Source organism: Antechinus flavipes, chromosome 3 (assembly GCF_016432865.1).
Source record: "Antechinus flavipes isolate AdamAnt ecotype Samford, QLD, Australia chromosome 3, AdamAnt_v2, whole genome shotgun sequence".
In the NCBI taxonomy this organism is placed as follows: Eukaryota; Metazoa; Chordata; class Mammalia; order Dasyuromorphia; family Dasyuridae; genus Antechinus; species Antechinus flavipes.
The window spans coordinates 495,636,926-495,657,865 of record NC_067400.1 but is presented as its reverse complement, the minus strand read 5'-3'; the positions used below and the strand labels follow the sequence as shown (position 1 = coordinate 495,657,865).

General features: G+C 35.1%; 2 protein-coding genes and 1 long non-coding RNA gene across 5 annotated transcripts in view; 1 reads left to right on the top strand and 2 right to left on the bottom strand.

Moving 5' to 3' along the window:
* LOC127554917 (baculoviral IAP repeat-containing protein 2-like) overlaps nucleotides 1-426 on the bottom strand; it is a 32,032-nt gene extending 31,606 nt beyond the window's left edge. Inside the window, exon 1 of one of the 2 annotated variants that reach the window (XM_051986864.1) lies at nucleotides 211-426. The gene's annotated coding sequence lies outside the window, so the exon portion shown is untranslated. The remainder of the gene's footprint in view (nucleotides 1-210) is intronic. The other variant, XM_051986865.1, reaches the window with a different exon arrangement.
* Nucleotides 427-728: 302 nt separating this feature from the next.
* On the top strand, nucleotides 729-15,407 carry LOC127554922 (uncharacterized). The gene is made up of 3 exons (XR_007952111.1): nucleotides 729-826; nucleotides 15,092-15,234; nucleotides 15,315-15,407. It is a non-coding gene; the product is annotated as an uncharacterized LOC127554922 (long non-coding RNA).
* Nucleotides 8,009-20,493, bottom strand: LOC127554918 (baculoviral IAP repeat-containing protein 3-like). 2 transcript variants are annotated; one of them, XM_051986866.1, is made up of 8 exons: nucleotides 20,235-20,493; nucleotides 15,324-17,450; nucleotides 15,123-15,222; nucleotides 12,771-12,849; nucleotides 12,255-12,303; nucleotides 11,618-11,851; nucleotides 8,603-8,644; nucleotides 8,009-8,511 (listed from the first exon to the last, which is right to left on the bottom strand). In XM_051986866.1, exons 2-8 carry the CDS (start codon nucleotides 16,279-16,281, stop codon nucleotides 8,318-8,320), a joined length of 1,656 nt encoding a protein of 551 aa, XP_051842826.1. In that variant the 5' UTR covers nucleotides 16,282-17,450; nucleotides 20,235-20,493; the 3' UTR covers nucleotides 8,009-8,317. The 2 variants fall into 2 exon arrangements, with proteins under 2 accessions (XP_051842826.1, XP_051842827.1); XM_051986867.1 differs by lacking the exon at nucleotides 11,618-11,851.
* Between the last annotated feature and the right edge of the window lie 447 nt (nucleotides 20,494-20,940).

The window sequence follows — 20,940 nt, the reverse complement described above, 5'->3', positions numbered from 1 at the left end:
CCCACAGATTTCGTGAACCGGTCAATTTCCTTCTTGGGACAGCCCACTAGTCCTAGGGATCGAAAGAGGTCCGGCCTAAGGACCCGCCCCTCTCCCGGCTGTTTTCTCCGACCCCCACAAAACGCTTCTCCTTATAGGACCCCGCCCCGGGAAGTCGCAGCTACGCCGCCACTGTCCTAGCCCCGCGTTCCCCCAGGCCTGAGTACCCACCTTTCCTTACACCAGAACCGCTTGGGATCCCGGGAGGAAAAAAAAGGCTGAACTCACTGCAGTCCCCGGGGGGCGTGGCTGGCAAAGGGAGAAAGACACGCAGGTCTGACTTGGAGGGCGGCGTCTTCCGGGCCTTCACCAGTCTTTCCCGGAAAACTAAGGTGGTCGGGAGCCAGGGCCAGGGGCAATCCTTAGATCCGCACCCCTCCCAGACACAGGCGCCCCTGGCCCTCTCCAGGCGGAGGCTGACGCCGAACTGACGTCATCACGCCCCCTGCTGCGGGCAGTAGAATAGGAAATAGCTACGCCAACCGCCATCCACGGAGGCGGGGTGATGTGTGATGAGACTGAGCCGCGGAGCTCTGAAACTCGGCGGGGATGAATTCCTGGGCGGTGTAGCGAATACTGGCGGAGCAACTGGCTAAACTAGGTTAAAGGCTAGGCCGGAACTATTAAAAAGTGTCACGTTTTCCTATGGTGGATTCCTCACCATCAACCTAACAGCGTTTCGCTTCGTAGTCTTTTCACCAGAGCAAACCCATCGTGGCCTAAACATAAAGAGGCCAAAATAGGAATAAATCAGTTTCAAACAATAACAGAAACCGCCTTGCGGCAGGTGAGGGCCTATGTCCGGGCAGAGCAGTGGTGACGCAGTAACGGCTGACAGCACTACCGATACCTGCGCGTGCGCGGAGTGTTTCTCGAGCTGTGCTTTTTTTGTGAAAGCTTGTGCTTGAGTCTCTTGTTTTTCAACTTGTGCATCCTTAATACTCGCGCTTCTTTCTCTACTCCAATTTCTAATTCATCATCTTTATGGGAACGAAAATAAGCCCTTTTTAGGGGAACTTGCTGAAGGACACAAACTTTAGGCCTGGAGTAATAACCAGTCAGCCAGGGGAATTCCAGGACCCTGAACTATTTCCTGTTTCCTATATTTGTCTTCTTGCCCTGATAGTCTCTTTAACAGTCTATAATAGGGGGAAAACAAAAAACAAAAAAACATCCCCCTAGTGAGCAAAAACAAGAATCTCGACATCTATTGAGAATTGGTTCTGAGTTTCATTTGTCAGACGTAAATGACAAAAACGCAAGATGAGGAGAAGTCATATAGAAAGAGAATGTTAGGATCATAATGCTGGAAAGGGACCTCAGAAGTCATCTAGACTACCTTTCATTTTATAGATGAGAAAACAGACTTTGGTCTGAAAGATGAAAAAAAAAAAAAGATGAAATTTCTTCTCTGAAGTTCCAGAAGTAGTTTTCTGACCCTAAATCATGTTCTTCCACAACAGTAAATTTCTCCTGGCTTCAGCTATCTCCATATCTCTAGTTTTTCTTTCTTTAGACCTGTCCTCTATCCAACTGACACCTCAAGTTAAATGTGCCAAAAATGAATACCATGTGTATTATATCTATTAACATACATATCATCTACTCTGATGTATCTGTGAGCCCCTTGAGATTAGGACCTGTCTATTCATCCTTGTATTTCTTTCAATCCCTAGCAACCACTTTACTATCAGAACCAAGTAATTATTTGCTGAACAATTGGCAGTTGTTAAAAAGAGAAGCAGACCTACACTTAATAGAGCCATTACTATGTTAAGCTATTAACTGGTACCTTGGAAGAAGCAGAATTAACTGATTCACTGACAAAGGGATGTTAAAGGCTACCCAGCGTTACAGCTTTAGACCAATGTAAAGCTAAACAGATCAGCTAACAGGCAGCTTTGAAAACATGTTTGTTTGTCTTTCATTATAGAGCATTCTTCATAGTCAAAGCAGATACTTTAACCAAAATTTTCCACTACTATGAATTTCCCCTTGGATTCTTAGGTTTTTAAAAGGCTTCCACCCTTTCCTCATCCCCACCTTTTGTACTGTTTCTCTGCTACATTTCCATTATACTAGTTCTTGTAGTTTTATCTGCACAACTGTCCTGTCCCATTCCAGCTACCAGACAACTCCCATAGAACTATCCCTACTCATACAGCAGACTAAGAGTAGAGTATGGGTATACATACTCAAGCCCCATCTTATTGAATAACTGATTGAAACTTTTAGGAGAAAAGACCCTGGCAAAGCCCTAGTATACTAGGCATTCTCTTTCTCATCCAATCCCTTGAAATAGTAGGAATCTCAAGGATGTCTGAGAGAAAATGTTTTCTAGGCAGAGGCACCATTGGAACCAAACTTGATTCTTGCAGAGGCCTACACATTTATACCAGCCTTACAACTAGTAGAACCCTTTGACTACTATTATAGGGATCAGAAAACTAACGTTAAATACAGTATAAAGATACGTACTAGCATTTTTGTTGTTGTTCAGTCTTTTAGTCATATCCAACTCTTCATGACCTCATTGAGTTATACTTGTCCACTATCTTCCAGGGTCTATACAAGCTCACATTCATTGCTTCTATCACAACTATTGATCGCATCCTCTGTCATCCCTTTTATCCTTTTGCCTTCAGTCTTTCCCAAATTAACATCTTGTCTGAGTCCTATCTTTTATGTGGCCAACTAATGTGATCTTAGATAGCTACAGAAAACCTGAAAAACACTGATAGAATACTCCCAAATGTGTTTAGAAGAATTGTACATATTAAACCTATATTTGGATTACTTGATGTTTGGGGGAGAGGGTGAAGGTAAGGGGGGGAGAAAAAAAATGGAACACAATGTTTTGCAAGGGTGGGTGTTGAAAACTATCTTTACAAGTATTTTGAAAACAAAAAGCTATTTTAAAAAATTTTAAGGATTATAATACTCTCAGAGGCTAATAGGAAAGGGCACTGATGGGATCATCTCAGCTTTGAAGGAGCCTTTTATCTTAAATAGGTCTTTTGTTCATGTGGACTAAAGTCCTACACCAGATGAAGGTCTCAAGAAAACTCCTTTTTCCCAACTCTTTTCAGCCCTATGAAACTGGAGAAACTACCTCACTTTTAATAGTTTCTTCCTCCTATTAATTGTGAACTAGCCCTCCATGAGATATTCCAGCCTCATAGTGTCTTTCTCCTTTTTATAGCTAAGTCTTTTTAGAGTGCTAAATCCCTTTTAGGATTAGCCAACCAGTCAATGGTGCAATCTCCTTTCCTTACTAAAACCCCCTTTTGGGGTTAGTCTGCTAAATTTTTCAATGGATTTAGCTCATAATCATAAGTCAATGATGATTATGCTACCAAAAGCCACCTGACAGTGGCTGCTGGAGATCCAACCCAGACCTGCAGAATGGAACTCCTCCTGTGAGAGGATGATACAAGGAGACTGTGAGAGGCAGTTGGTGTTCTCTTCTTTTTCCTTATTCTAAAACTTATGTAACTATATAATGGTGTACTACTTTTTAGCATCTTCCCATTTAATGGTTTTTTTTCCTCCTGAATAATTGTGAGTTCCACTAGGGAACTTGTCTTTCCCTTTGTTAATTGTTAAAACCCCTTTCCTTGCTAACTCCTGTGTGCTATTCACATAATAAAATAGCAAAACCTTAGTAACCTGTGATGGATTGTCTTTTCATGGTTGCTCCATGTTGTGAACTTTTATATAATATTCTTTTACAATTAAACTTTCCCAAATCTATTGTTCTCCCAAAATCACTCCTTCAAAAGTATTTGAGCTCCAGCTGCAGTGTTTGACTTTCCAGGAATAGTTTGAATTAATTTCTGAATAGTTCTGCATTTCTAATAGTTCTCAATTAAAAAACTATTGACTAATTTGATCTTGCTGATCAAGGGATACTCAAAAATCTCCTACAGCCCCACAATTCAAAAGTGTTGATTCTGCTTTGTTTCGTTTTCCTTAGTTAACTCTCACAGCCATACATTGCTACTGGAAAAAAAACATAGCTTTGACTATACAACCTTTCCTAGCAAGGTGTTTTAGTATGGAAGTACTTCCTCTAAATCTTTTTGAAAACAAAATCATAGAATCTCATTTTCAAGAGACCTTGAAAGTTATCTAGTCAAACCCATACTGAACCAGAAGCTGCCTCTAGAAATAAAAAGGGCTTTAAACTTTAAAAAAAAAAAAAAAAAAGAGAGAGAGAGAGAAAACTTACTATATATCCAATTATCTGTACTATAGAGAGTATTGTAGGAAAAAAGCAGTAAAAATTTACAGGAGGCAAAAATCTAAAGTGAAAAAGCAGCAATAAACATGTAACTACAGATTGTTTAAACACAAATTGTATAAAGTATAGGTTATAGGAAAGATAAATCTGATCATCTTAGATGCAAGGAGGCATATTTGATCCTACATAACAATTGGTAGCCTTGCTTCCCTTTGTATTACCTTTGGTTTCATGTGGGATATTTAAGGTAATTAAATATAGCTCTAATTTATTCAGTACATTCTCTATCAACTGAAGAGGCAGAAAGTAGAAATCAAATACTTAAGTATTTAATTAGGACAAAAGAGTAAACTAAATAACAAAAATTAAATGGAATCATTTTCAATTTTGCCCTCAATGCATAAAAAACAAGAGACTATGCATGTAGGGGAAGAGAATACTCCCTAGAAAAGATATACTCTCTACTAGTATGTATTTCTCTCAATATCAAAAGAAAAGAATGGAATGTGCTAACATGTTGGGTGGATTCTCTTTGGCAAATTTACAGAAATGCATAAAAGTCACACAGAATAAGTATTGTTAAGAATTATACATGGATTATATACATTTATACATACATACATACGCGCACACACACACACACACATATATAATATATATATACATATTATAGATGAAAAACATTAATGGATTTCAATCTTTGGTGAAAGAATCTACCTAAAATCATATTTGTTAGAATATTTTAGTGTAGCATTTCAAATTTTACAGAGTGCTTTTATGTGTTGTGTGGAGCCTCTTAACACACATATTTGGATCCTCTAGTAAGGAAACCAAGACTCAGAGAAGCTAAGAAACTTACCTAGAACCATTAAAAAAAAGTGGGCTTTGAACCCAGATTTTCTCAACTGCAAATCTGACAAGTGCATTGTACTGAGTAGGTTACTACCTTGGTGACAAATCTTTGGTGCCTTTAAGATATAGGACACGATTCCCTCAGCTTGGCATTTAAAGTGTCCCAAAATGCTAACCCTAATCTTCCCAACTCTTAACCTTAATCCCTAACCCTAACCTAATATACTCAGAACAATATATTCACCAGGTTATTTTTTGGCAACTGTTTGAAAGATGAGAGAGAAATATTGAAAGCATGGAAACCAATTAGGCTGTTAGAAGTAATGAGAGCCTAAATTGGTGTCCTCGCTAAAATATAAAGACTATAGTTGCCAAAGATTGGGAGATAGAATCAAGATTTGGAAACTAAATGGCTATTAGGGGTGAGGGGAAAAAGAAGAATCAAGGATTTTTGACAATTGTGAGCCTAAGTCACAGGAAAGATGGTGGTACCCTGGCAGGAAAAAAAGTTTGAACAACTGGATCAAAGGAGAAAGAGGATAGGAGAAGATAAATTATACAATGGTTTTAAGGTGTGGCACAGAGAAAGTACCACCTTATTGTTTAAGATGACTTTGATTTTCTCAGTAAATTACAACACCAAAAGTAGCATGGGGTCTAAAGGAAAAAGATTCTGGAACAGCTGATTTTAAAGGAATGCAATAATAAATAGAAAAATAAATTAAAAGGAATACTGGGCAGTAGTGAACATCCAGTTAAGATTAGGTAACATTAGTTTTTATTGGACCCAATTGATATGGTTGCATAACTTTACTCAGTAGCACTCAGCAGTACAGAAATAAGAATGAAGATGGATAGTGGGGATTACCCAGAATTACAGTTTGTCTAGGTGTAATCAACAAAAGAATAAAAGGATGAGGTATTCACACACAGCCTTGACAGGGTCAAGACTGAAATGACTGAAGAAGAGTTAATAGGGTTATGTATAGCATATGCTAACAGGCCCAAGATGGAAGTGAATTATACAGAAAATTTTCATTATCTTTGGGCAAAGGGTAGTTTGCCGAGTTGTACAGGAAAGATGGTTATATTCAAAAATTTAAAAAGTGAGCGGAGCAGAGGTTGGGAGATCAATGAGATTGGGAGATCAATCAAGAAAGTATAGAGGGGCTATAGACAATGATGAGGGGGAAGGCTAACAGGAGGAAGGAGACAGAGGGAGAAATGGATATCATGAATGTGGCAGTGTTATGATGAGAAACAAAGTATGGCTGTCCCTATGACTGGTTGAGATAATGGTATCATTGGAATTCTTGAGATTGATGAACTGGGAGGTCAGCATTTTTTAGGAGCCATAAAACATATTAAAGTTCCTAAATATAATGACGGGTTTGAGTGAAATATACATTGAGGAAGAGTGAACTGAAAAGGTAGATGGAGCGAACATCAGAGTACCCAGACACAGAGTAGATGATCAGAGAAAGGGTTTTTCCAAAGAGGAATTTCCATGAGAATAAGATAAAAAGTATGAAAAGAAGTTTGGGATGAAGGGAAATTTGTTGATAACAGAACAAGACTCCAGAACTATAGAAAAGGGCAGAAATGGGTAAGGCTGAGCTTAGATCATGGTGAGCAGGGAATGACAACAAGATTATAGTTTGAATTACTGGTAATGCTGAATTAATAGGTTTTGGAGTACAGAAGACTATCATTTGGACAAAATATTCATCATTGCTGCTGATTGAAGGTAGAAGATTAATTCTAAAAAGGTGGATTTAGGAAGAGATTAAATGGGTAAAGATATTGGTGTTGGTATTTGGCACTGAGGTTTGGATTTCTAGTTCATGGCTTAAAATATAGGAATGATAGTTCTTTATGTTGCAGTATAGAAGAATTGTTGAAGGACTGGAGAAGACCAGTATCCTTAATTTTTAATAAACCTGAATAAATATTAAGTTAAAAGTTTTAAAAAAAAAAGCAAAAATGGATTGGATCTTCACATAAAAGATAGCTCACTTTGTTGTTGGCAGAATTTGGTGATTTTTAAAAAAGTTTGTGAGGATTTAGGAAGAGAAGCAATGACATCCAAGAGCCATACTGGATTCCTCAAGAACACTAAATTCATTTCCTTTTTGTCAAAGCATTATTAGAGTTAGAGTGGAGAGGGCTATCAACATCTATTCATTGAAAACCCCAAAGTCGAAAGTCTCTGAGCCTTTGCAAAGGCTTCTTCTAGTAAGCCTGAACTCTCCTTTATTTTTCAAATTCCATAGCATCTTCAAAACTCAGCTTAAATGCCACACTCTTATATTAAAAATCCTTCCCTGAGTCTCCTAGTTATTGGATGCCTCTCCCTCCCCAATTACCCTGTATTTAATTACTTTTTTTTTCCTCCTTCAATGAAAGTTGGAAATATTTTCCATTGTTTTCTCCATATTATGAGCTCCTAGCAGAGAGTCTGGCATAAATAAGTACTAAGTAAATGTCAATTTTCTGAAAAAGTATTCATTAAAGGTTTAGTGTCAATCTGAAAAGAAGTTCCTGGGTTTCATAAGTCTGAACAATCTTCTCCTCACTCTTCAACATTTTTATCAGTGACTTGCATTCTTATATGACATTCCAATCCAATTTTTAGATTGCACAAACCAAGGGAATAACTATCACATCAAATGGCATTGAGGGCCAGAAAGCATAGCATTGGACATTGATCATATTGACAATTTGTATAGTAAAAAACATTGGGACCAAAGTAGCCTTTTTAGATTACTGCATTACTCATCATAGATTCATTACATATGAAACTTTTACCAATACCATGTTTTAAGTTCCCATTTTACAGAGAAAAGTTAGTGCAAAAACTTATGAAAAACCATATTTTTCAGTTATAAAAACTCTTAAAAGTTTATTTACAAATTGCATACCTGTGAAGCATGAAATTATTACAACCCCTCTAATATTTTATATTTCTTTGTTCAGGAGTAAACTGTGATATCTCCTGCCATCTTCTCAACTCCCTATTCTCCCAATCTTATGACAAAGAGTAATAAATTCAATATGATAATTTATTTTTGGTGGGAGAGAGGGAATAGACTTCATTAAGCAGGTACAAATAACAATCTTTGCTTTTGAAGTTTTAAGATATTTCAAATCCTTAGCTATAAAAGTTTGGAAGATTATTTTTCTTTATGAAAGAAATGTACGAACTGTACCCTTGATTGTACTTCTACAAATAGGGCATTTTCTTAGAGAAGGTGAACATTCTTTGCAAACTACTAGGTGTCCACAAGGAATAAAGACAACTGATACTTCTTTGTCCATACAAACTTTGCATGTTCTTTCTTCTTGTAATCGCCTCAACTGTTCTTCTACTGACAAGTCTGCAAAGAAAAAAATAATGAAATGATTTTTTTTCACATTAAAATAAGAAAAAAGACCAATAATGTTCATTATTGACTAACATCATTTTACCTGAAACATCTGGTGCTGGAATATACTTTATGTTCTTTTCCACTGGGGGAGGGAAAAAAATGAAAAAAAAAAGTTATCACCTTAAAAATCTTGTTAAAATAGAAGCCAAAGAGCAGATCTTTCACAAAATATTCTAACTGGAAGAAACCTCAGAAAGAAACCTCACATCTAGCCTAACCTACAAATAGTAGAAAAGTGATTTTTCTTATAAGAAAAAATGAGGGTACCCAGTATCTCCATTGCATATATATCCTATTTATATCCTATTCTACTTTTGGATAATTCTAATTATTACAGAGTCTTTTTACATTGAACCTAAATCTTCCTCACTGTAACTTCTACCCATATTTTTTGTTTTGCTTTGCTGGGGTCAAATTTAATCCCTCTTCCACAAGATCATCTTTCAGTAACAAAGGCAGCTATCATGTCTTTCTTAAATCTTCTCTTCAAAGGACTATCCCCTCCTCTTTATCTTTGCAGAGGTCAAGGACTAGGATTGTGTAACACTACTACATATGTCAGCTTTTTTTGATGGATTGTTTGGTTTTGCTGAACTGTATTTCCCCTCTTCTTTTATTCTTTGTTATAAGGATTGGCTTTTCCCAGCATAACTTAGCACAGTGCCTGGCACATAGTAGGTGCTTAATAAATATTTGTTGACTGAATGACTCTGTGGAAGGAAGAAGGAAAAGATAGATAATATAAATTTTCTAGCTAAAAATTCTTTGTATTTCTCCAAGTGATCATCTGAATATTCTCTGGCTCATCTATGCCCTTCCTAAAAATGTGGTTTCTACCCAGAACTTAATAAAATAATTAATTCAAGTATAGGTAGGGTACAGTGGAATCATCATTTCTCCAAAGTGTAACAACTGAGATTCAAGTTGGATATCATATATCATAAATATTTAATATTCAAATAAAAACCATGAAGGGAATAAGATCTTTTAATCTTGCCACGAGTGAAATACTTAAATTACTGTCTATTATTTGGGTTAAATTGATCACAGATAAAATATATATGGCCAATGATCTAATGTTTTTAAAAATACATTGAAACATTTCCTTTAACTAAAATGGTATCGATCAGTTCTCTGACTTGCAAAGATATCTGTGCTTTTTGTTTAATAACATCATATTCTTGTTTATTGATCACAGTGGCAATCAATAGGCTATCCAGAACAGGATGCACATAGGTCAAATGTTGAAACAGTGCCATTCTGTTCTTCCGAATTAATGATGTCATCTTTATTGAAAAAGAAAAATAAGATTTAAATATATTAATTCTGATCACAGATCTTCAATGTTTCATTTCTTAACTATTTTTTAGTTGTTGCGTAATTTTAAGCATTACAACTGACAAGATAATGAAAGTTTTTTTATGTAGTCTACATATGAAAATATAAAATAAGCAGAAATAGGGTATCATGATGAAACTGATAAATGTACATGGATATAATGAAATTCAGATTTCAAGACTAGAACAAAATAACAAATATAATAGACAACGATAGTATATTTCAACAGTACCATGAAATCCATAATATAAAAAATAAAATATAAAGCTTAATATATTTCATTTAAAACATTGTTTAAACCTCTTTCTTCAGTAATAGTACTATTAACCTAATCTGGGATGTTTAAATCTTGATGTTATCAATTATTCCATTTCCATGGACTCTTAATTCTTTTAATTTTACCTTCCCAATTTAATTCATAGTCATCTTAGATATTTATCTATTCTCATTGACACCATCCTAATAAAGTCATCTTCTTGGCTGCTAAAGTAGCCTCATATTAGGTCTGTCACCTAATATATAATAGGATCATAGATTCAGAGCTAGAAAAACCTTAAAAAGGACCTTGAGTCTATTGTTTTCATTTTATAAATGAGGAACGTGGTAAGTTAAGGTTAAGTGACATATCTAGTAAATGACATAATTTGAATATAAGTCTTCCTGACTGAGTCCAGTGTCCTATCCTCACTATATTATATTAATCTTATATAAAGTTTTGGTCATATCAACCTATGTACAACGTTTTGTGATTCCCTGTAGACCACCAACTAAAGTTCAAATTCCTAAGCCTAGTATTTGAGGCCCTCTTCAATATGACGATGACCTATCTTTTCAACCCGACCTTGTACTAAAACTGTCCACATACTTTACATTGCAGCAAAATAAAACCACATTAGCTATCCCTTCCATACGATCTCATTTTCTTGTTCCTATACCTTTAGACTGCTCCCTTTTCTTGTCATCTCCCACATGCCCCAATTCTTAAGAATTTTTATCCATCCTTTAAAATCCATTCAAATTTATCTCATATCTGAGTTGGCAATTCATTTTTCCCCTTCTGAAATTTCAACTAGTCCTCCTTTAATCTCATGTTACTTTCTACTACTGTGAGTGTATCATAAAGCCTAAGAAGACAAGATCTACACAAATAACTGATACAGAAGACTATGTATGAAATAAAATAATTTCTATTAAACTTATAATGAATTATTTAAATTCAAGGTATTATCATTATATATATTTAGTAGAATCTATTAAAGAATGAGCCTCATTAGAATAGAGCCCTATGTTAACTATATCTTTCTTAGTACCTAATGCAAGTAATTCTCCACAAAATGAATAAATGGTCATGGGGACCCTTATCAGAGTCCACAGACCAGACTGTCCTTTGAGAACTGCTGATCTGGTCCAATCATACATTTTACAGATATAGAAGCTAAACTTTCAGCTTTGTATATATTTTAGGAATAAAAAGTAATACAAGGGAAAGAAAGATTATCCAGAAAGATAGGACTGGAACAAGATATGTAATATATGTAAGTTGACTTTCAATTAAATGTTCAGTGACATATCAAATAATCAAAACATCATTTATACTTGATTTTAGCATGAATATCATAGGAGAGGAGGAATATGTTTTCAAATCTAGAAAGTAATTATTGTGTTAAGAACATAGAGCTTGACTAAAATCAATGAGCTACTAGTAGCTCATATATACCTGATTCTATTTCTTTAGCTTCTTTTTCCTCTTCCTTTGTTTCATCTTCTCCCTTAAGTAAATCTGATACAAGATCACTGATTGTTTTGTAGTTTTCTCCACTTGTTAAGATTTTATTCTGAACTGTCTGTTTTATTAGTCTTCTATTAAAGCCCATTTCCAAAGCTGCTTTGACAACAAATGTATTCATAATGACTGCATCTTCTGAATGATTTTCTGCTGGCCCAAAATAAACTATTTAGAAAGAAGGATTTTGTGAAAATTAGAATAAATTTTAAATGCTATAATTTGCAATGATATAAAAATGTTTTAAAATATATAAATCAGAATTATATACAATTATTTTACACATTAACTTTTTAATTACATAAAATAATTACAAATGATTAAGTTTAATAAATAAGAACACTGAAAAGCCCCATTTCCCAAATCCCAAATAGCAGCATAGTTTTATTTTTTAAAAAATATTAAATGGAAGAAGGGGAAAACAAGATGTTATTTTTATTCAGAATTGAGTTTCCTTCAATTTTTTGTTTTCATGAACTTATTTTTATAATCTTGTAAACCCTTTACATGTTTTCTTGACAGTGTAAAATCATGCTATTTAAATTTTAAGTAATATTATCATTGTACATACTTGGTAGCGCAGCACTTTGATCCACTGGAGTACCCGATGTAGATAGCAGCTGCGGGATAAAAAGATAATGTAAGTAAAAATATTAAATATACTTCCAATTGCACAAATAATTGCTTGATACATATTAGCATGCTAACATCAGCAAAATTACATGTATTTTTTTAAACCACAAATAAAACACGAAATATTTCATTTACATTTTATAATCCAACTTTAGACCTTAAAGTATTAAGATTTTTTCCTTGTGGCTATAATCAAAGCTATTATATATATTTATCTTATGCCTTCCAAAAATATTTTAATAAGTGTAAGAAACAATCACTGGGTCAGCCCTTATAAGAAGCACAACTACTATGTCACTTATTCAAAAAAAGCAAAGATTTCTTATCCCATCTTAAAATGTTTACATAGTTTGACTATTCATTTTGTCTGCTTTTGCTAAATATTTCCCCCCCACAAAAATGGAGAAAAAATATATATATATATTCACAAACTATTACAAAAATTTATTTATACCTGTTCAAGAAGATGAGGATAGCTAGCCTGAATTTGATTGATGAATTGTTGTCCCTTATTTTCGATCAAGTACTCACACCTAAAAATATTAATGAATAAATTAATGTATGAAGGAGCAATTAACATTTATTATATATCAAATATTGTGTTAAGTACTGAGGATACAGATAAAAAGCAAAAAGAATCTCTGTCCTCAAAGAGTTTATATTCTAGTAAGGAAAGATAATACAATTTCAAGAGTTGATTGACATCTTTCCAGAAGCAAAGGCAGAATTAATTTGATCCTGATTCTAGAGTTATAAGGAGTATAAAGTGGAGGGTAATGTCATGTGTGCAGTACTGGGTTTAGTGAACTGTTATTAGGACAGAATACAGCTGGTTGTGGCCTGTCTGAAAAAGTGGGCTAGAGCGAGAAGTCACCAATCAGGAGAGGGGTAGATGCTCTAGTGTAGAGAAACCTAAAACTTCCCAAGGCCTTAATAAAAGAAAAGTGAAGCTGGAGATTAATTTTATGCAACTTTTTAAAATAACATGAATGTACACACCTTAACAACTTCAAGTAGCCCAATGGTCCAACCAGGAGTATTCAGAATCATTAGGCCTTTTTAGTCTATACTTGTAATAACATGAACAACCAAATCCCTAAATCTGAGAATTAGTTTTCTTATATCACTTTTGCCTAATGAAACAACCTTCTCAAAAGTCTGTAGTAACTTCCTATATGCCAAATCTCTTCTCAGTTGGTTTTCCTTTTCCGCGTTGTGTTTAAAAAGGCACTGGGATTCAAAGATGAAAAAGACTACATTCCTGTCCTATTACAATATAGTAGGAAGTCTTAAGATAGTATACAAATAAATATGATAGAGTTAAGGGTGGTAGGTGCAAAAAAAACCAAACAATGTTACAAGAAAAATGAGATCACTTAATTAAAGATGAAATTACTTTGTGAAAGGACATAAATTAATTTTATACCAAAAGCAAACAAGAAAACTTTAAAAACTTAATACAAAGAGGTGCTATAATCAGATTTTCAAATTAAAAATATTTTGGCAGTTATATGAAAAATAGATGGGAAAGTTGATTATGAATAGCTCAAGGATAGGGACTGTCTTTTCTCTCTTTGCAATCTTAGTAGTGCCTAGTAGATTATAGTCATTTAATAAATGTTTGAGTTAAGGTAACAGAAGCAGGTAGACCAGGTAGGAAGGGTTTCTTATCAGATTCAACTCTCTCATCATATTTGAGCTTATATCAGTATAGTAAAAAGAGCACGGGAGTCAGGGGACCTGAATTTTTGAATCCTGCTTCTGCCACTTTACTACCTGTGTAACCTTAAATAAGTTACTACATTTATTTCTATGGTCTTCAATTTATTCATCTTTGAGACATGAAGGATTTAAACTAAATGGATTCCAAGATTCATTCTACCTCTAACTCTCTGATCCTACTTATTTTGTATATATGTCATATCCTGATTGGTAGAATCCTTGAAAATATTTTAAAATATCAGGAACTGAACTACAATGGTCTTAAGTGAGTGATAATGAGTGATGGGTATAATATTGTGAAATATGAGGAATGAGGGGCTAGCATGTGAGAGAATTTGTCAACCAAATGGATAGGGTTGTACAGTAGAATGATAATCAATCAATCGATGTTTGGAGCCTGAATAGCCATGATAGCAGTGGTGGTATCAATAGTTTGAGAGGAAGAGAAAGATAAGAGGGGGTTGGGAGAGAAAAAAAAGCACTCACAAAGCTGACGTTCTATTAGCAGAGGGAAAGAAATTGAAATTGAATATAAAAATGATCAAAACAAGAAGAGATATGATCAAAGACATAAGTAGAAGGGGTCAGAGTTGTCAAAGGGGTTTTGTCCTTGAGAACACAAAGAAAAGAGGGAATGAGGGAAGATAAGGGAATGAGATCAGACAAAAGTTTTGAAGCATGGAGGGGAGTTGAGGGAGCTTATGACAAATGACAGGGTGTCAATAAAGCAGAAAATGAAATCATCTACTCCAAGGTAGGGTGGGATAATAGTTTGAAATTTGGAGTTAAAGAAATTGAATCAACTGATCAACCAACAGAAGGAAGCCTGCTAAGCAGTCAGTCACCATGTATGTGCTAGGCATAGTACTAAATGCTAGGGATACAAAGAAAAACAAAAAATTAGTCCCTCAAGTTCTCAAGTAGCTCATAATCTTTAAAGGACAATAATCAGAGACTGAAAAAAAAAAAAAACCTATGTAGTAGAGAGGCACCAGTTTGTACTAGAGAACACAACGCTCTGCATTTGTCTAATTTAAACAACCATTCTCATAGAATTCTACAAGGCAGAACTTCAGATAATTACCTTGGAAACCATTTGGCATGTTCCACCCAAGGATCATCTCCAGATTCCCAGCATCTCAATCCACCATCACAGCAAAAGCATTTGACATCATCATTGCAACCTAACAACAAAAGTGAGCCAAAAATTGAATGTGTACAAGTTAAATGAAAACTTAATGGCTAAGAGCTATGATGAATATTTCTTCTATTGTAGGTTTCTTACCCACATAATAAAAGCCAGCACTTGCAAGCTGCTCTGGATGAACTGGAATTTGAGGTGGCCAGGTCACAAAGGTTTTCATACGGGCTACATGGGTTTGCATGCTCAGATTGGAAACACTGAACCTTGATGTTTCTCGGATGTGATTCTCCAGGAAAGGACAGTTAGGAAAATGTCTTCGATGTTCTGACATGGCATCATCTTTTGGCTCCCAATTACTCAGTTTCCCACCACAAGCAAAGCAAGCTACCATGTCTCCAGGTCCTATGTAGTAAAAACCAGCTCTTGCCAGATCTAATGGTGACAGAAATGTCAATGGCCATGTCTGATAAGTTAGAATTCTGGCATCCTCAGTACTCATTGAATAACTGTAGGGGCTGGCATTCAAAGGGGACAAGTCCTCAACTGCTCTGGAAGTCACTGGCTCCAGTGGGAAACTGCAATAAGAACCACTGAAATATCCACTCTGTCCTGAACTGGAAGATAATGAACGTGTGGCATTATTCAATGAAGAAAATGTGGACTGAGAAGATTCCAGGTTAACTGCAATCAAATTCTGAATAAATGCACAGCTGGGATAAAGCTGTTTATGTTTGTCAATGGCATTGTCTCCTTGTTTCCAATTATCCAGCATTAAGCCACAACAGAAACATTTAACTCTGTCATTCACACCAGTGTAATAAAATCCAGCTCGAGCAAGACTCCTTTCTGAGATTGGAACGTTGACTGGGAAAGTAGAATATGTAGACATTCTGTAGAGTTCACAAGAAAAGTCATATTTCAATTCACATAGGTTACTGGTATTCATATTTAATAAGAACATGCTATTTTCTAATATGTTCATGAGATTTTGTGAGCAAAAACGGGACAAGTCTTTCTCTGGGGAGGTAGTTTTGTGCAAGCTATATGTTTTTAATACGAAGCTAAAAACCTGGAAATGAAATTCTTTGTAATTTTCCATGCCAGATACTTGTTTAGTAGAGATAGTCTAAATTTTATTATGGTAGAGACTTTCACATACTTTCAAAAAGGATCTAACTTTGAAATTAGAATATGTGCCATTATAGAAACTTAATGGTTAAGCTAAGCTACCTTTAGAGATATGTAGTGTTTCTGGCCCTCAGATAGTGAGAAACATACATTATTTCTCATTACAGAGACAACAACATACCACCAGTCTTAAATTGTTAACCCAATTTAAAGTTTTACTTACACAGCTCTCTATAATCAAGAAATAATTCTATTTTGTCAAACTTTTCTTGAAAATAAAAATGCCAAATTTACAAAATACATCATATTTACAACAGTAGCATTCTTTTTTTTTTTTCAAGAGTAAATCCATCTTGATCTAATTTAACTTTTCATCCATCACTCTTGCTATGGCTATGTGAGTGAACTAAATCTCAGACCCTTTCAGCATCTGTCTCCTAGTCTTAGTGTAATCTATGTTGATCAGACAATATCTTAGATGTTACCAGGAAGGCAGAGTTCAGTTGCTTTGTGTGAGTTATTTGAGTCAATAGATACTTTCAAATAGAAGTCACATGACCCCTTAGGAATTTATCTACTGTATAGGAGTTGGATTAAGCAATCTCTGAGGTCCTTTCCAATTCTAGAATTCCTTCATTCTGTGGTCTTCATTGGTCTTACAGGTGTTTAGACAACTATTTCATGTATCACCACTGACTTCTTCCCTGCTTTCTTTTAACTTTTCATTCCAGTCACAAATCTTCTTTAACATGACACATGTCTGTTTTAAAGATTTAGTTAACTTCGCAAAAAATTTGAGATTAATCCCTTGCTCTAAAGAATTCATTTTTAGCTGATAGCACTGAGTAATCTTCAAAGGATTATTGCTGTACACTGATGTCCTTAAAATGACCACTTATATTTTCTATATGCCAAAATGAGATATCATTAATTTTGTTAGACTACTTATCATTGAACCATGTTTCAAAATTTAACAATCATTAGGTACCAATAATTTTAATTATTTATGCACAAAACTACCTCCCCAAGTTTAGACTTTGTCCCTTCTAAGGGTTTAGGTCTCCATTTTGGTATTTTTGGTCCACAGAAGAAAAAGGGGAGAAAAAAAAAAGAGAAGGTTCTTTCTTCTTCCTGCAAAATCTGTTAGGAAAAAAAAAATAATTTTAGAATGCAAAGTATTTATAGGGATTAATAACATAAAATATAATTTTTATATTATAAACATATAAATACAACTTAATTTTTAAAAAAATATCATGCAAATTCCTTTTCAACATAGATTTAATATTAATTACATTATATAACCTAAATCCTAGATTTAATCTCATATGAATTGATTTTGCTTTTTGGGGGCCATCATGAAGATATGCATTACTGATCATAAGAATGGGAAAATATACAGGTGGATCAACTCTTTATTACCATTACTGAAGACTCTCTTATTTCCTTATTATATACTCCCTTATTCAGTGTCAATATTAAATACTTGAAAAAGGCCTTGAAACTTAAGTAGATTCAAGTCCTATCTCTGACAAATACTAGTTGTATGACCCTGAACAAGTTAAACTACTCAGTGATGTAGTTAAAAATTCAGAAAAGATTCTGATTTTCACTGATTGAGGAGAGCGCTTTGGGATGAGCCCTATATCAATAAAACCAAAAACCACAGGTCTGATTCTATCCCTATCAAATAATTTACCTTGACTGATATATTAAAGAAATAAATTTCTGGAGTTTGCAAAGAAAAGGCAAAAGGTTAAAAAGTCTTCTGTATCAAAACTAATTCTAGAGGGGTTTTTTTGCCCTATTCCCCCAAAATCTTTTTTTGAATTAGATATTAATTTTAACAACTTTAGAATGGCTAAGCAGTAGTAATTGCATAACGTGACTTGCCTGCACTAATTAATTCTTTAGTCTACAGAACAATCCCAAAATGAAATACTGAAAATGAGAAAAATAATTTCCTAACTAAGCAGAATGGGGCAAAAGTCCTAGGTGCTGGAGATAGGAAAGACAAAGTTCATGTGGAGGAATGTTTTCAAAGGGATATGGGGTGGAGGAGGGAGATCAAAAGAGATGTTGCATACTTTACATTTTTATGCCTCTTGACTACTCCAGTCCAGAGGGACTAATTTAAGTGGCTTTGTAATCAGTTTTTGTCATCCAGCAGCCTTCCTATAGATGGGAGAAAGAGGTACTTGCATAGCTATGCTACTTCCTCCCCCCTATCAATTTTTAATACTAAGATAAAAGATAGTATTGTATAATTTCCTCTTTGAATACATCCTCTCCTTCCCTCTGCTCCCTGCTCTACTACTTCCCCATACTAAGCATCAGTTACACAGACATCCCCTGCATAATGATGCCTCGATGTAAAATGATCCTTCACTTTAGTACATGCATTATCCAAATGTTATTCTTCCAATGAAAACACCTGTGGTGTTGAGTAATCAATAATTAATACAAGGTAAGATATTTCTGTATTGGCAAAAATTTAAAGACCCTACTGAAATGAAAGTCAAGTCAATGGCTTGCTTTACACACACATACTAGAATAGCCTGTTTTTTAGAACCAATCTAAAATATTATTATGTACATTAAGCAAGATGAGTCTAAAAGCCTGTGTTTTTTTCTCTGATTTCATGCATTCCTTTGTGGATAAACACTGCCGGTAAAATGATTCTCAAGTTGGCATTTCCATCCTTGGCCACCTTTCTCAGGCTCCATTCTAGTGTCCAACCATTACTTGCTATAGTTTTTTTCTAGATATCCAAACCATGCCCATCATCTTTTATTCCCAAACTGAATCTCCTTATTTCTATGTTCATAGTACCAGCATCTGGCAAATAAAACTTTCAAAATTCGCCCTCATACCCAATTACCAGGATTTGTCAATATTTTCATTCGCAATATCTTTTAATAAGGTAGTATTGCCACTAAATTCACACCTAGACTTCTGAAACTCCCCTAATTAGTTTCTCTCAAATTTCTTTTAATTCTATAAGCTCCAGACAAACTTTCTGCTTTGATCATTTTATTCCCTTAATTTAAAACTTCAGTCATGGCTTCTTAAAGCCTAGAAAACAAAATGCAAACAACTTCAGCTTTCTTCCCAAGAGAAAGCTTATCCTAGTGGGACAGAATGAAGCCAGGAAGAGGGTTCAAGTCCCTCTTACTGGCTATGTGACAGACAGGGGACAGGGATCTCCGTCTCAGATCCTCTCTATAATTTCCACACAATTGCCAAACTAATACTCTGACCATGTCACTGCTCTCCTCAAAAAATCCTATGGTTTTTTTTTTTTTTTTTTTTTTTTTTTTGGTGCTTTCAGCATCCAATACAGAGCTCTTTCTGGTTTTTACTGCCCTTTACAACGGGCTCCAACCTTCTTATGCCTTCCCTCATTTTCCCTTCAGAAAAGCCTGGCTGTTTCTCACACTTTCCCCCCTCTCTTTCAGAATTCAACTGTCAAACTCCTCCCTCTCCTTCATATCCACAACACCCAGGACAAAGTCTGGCACATGCGCAATAAGCTTTCGAATCATTACCTCTTCAACCTCTTTTCATCTATTCCTAGCAAACAAACATTTACCCTCCGGAAGAAGATACAGAGGCTGAGGAAGTTTTAAGGTAAAGGTAATCTTTAGTCAGAAGGATTTACTCGCACCCCCCACTCCTCCTCCCGGTGGTAACTCCTCGCTCCTCCCCCTTCCCACTGCTGCAGCCTGGATAGTCTGAACTGTTCAAATTTGGCTAATCCGTTCCAGTCAGCGGCGCTCCCCCAGCCCTGAATCTGAGTAATGAGTCAGCACCCGGTGGAACCTTCCCTTAAAAACTTCTGCTTTCTCAATCGCACTCACAGATACTCCCGTTAAAAGACATTAAGAATGACAATCTTATAAAAGACTCAAATCAGCACAGACCTGCTTCTCCAAGCAAGAAATGTTAATTACGTCTTCTCTGATGACTGTTAGAACCACTGACTACGGCAAAGGGTTCAGCACTGTTCAGTAATGAGACTTTTTAAATCATCTCAGTTCCTCCCTCTTTTAGCCCGCCCCCCGACCTTTGAATGAGGTGCTTTCCTCATTCTAGGGGAACTCCTAGGGCAGAAACCACTTAAGACTTCCCCTTACTCAGCAGACCCACGAGGGGGAATTCCATGACACTAAACCATTTAGTATTTCCTGACTCTCCAAAATGGTTCAACAGCAATAGTATAGCAGAAGTGATAAGAGATATGTCATTGCTTCCTATGACTAGAAGAGCTCTCTTTTCTCTTTCCTTATATAAAAATATACTTTTGGTTTAAACATTAGTTTTCCATTTTAACTCACCACTTTTTCAGACCTTTAGTATAAAAAACCCAGAATAATTTTCTTTTAAATTATGGGATTTAAAAAAAAAATTTTTTTTCACTTCTGGTCCCAATCAAGATAAGATTTTGAACATAGGGTGTGGAGGAGATTTGAAAGTTAAATAACCAGAAGTGTACTATAATTTTAAAAAAAATTGATATTAAGAATTTACTATGGCAATTTATAATTATTCCTCTTGATTTTCTTCATGATTTCAGATTGTAATTTATTAAAATGACCAATTTTTTTGCATACTAAAAATAGTTTGTTT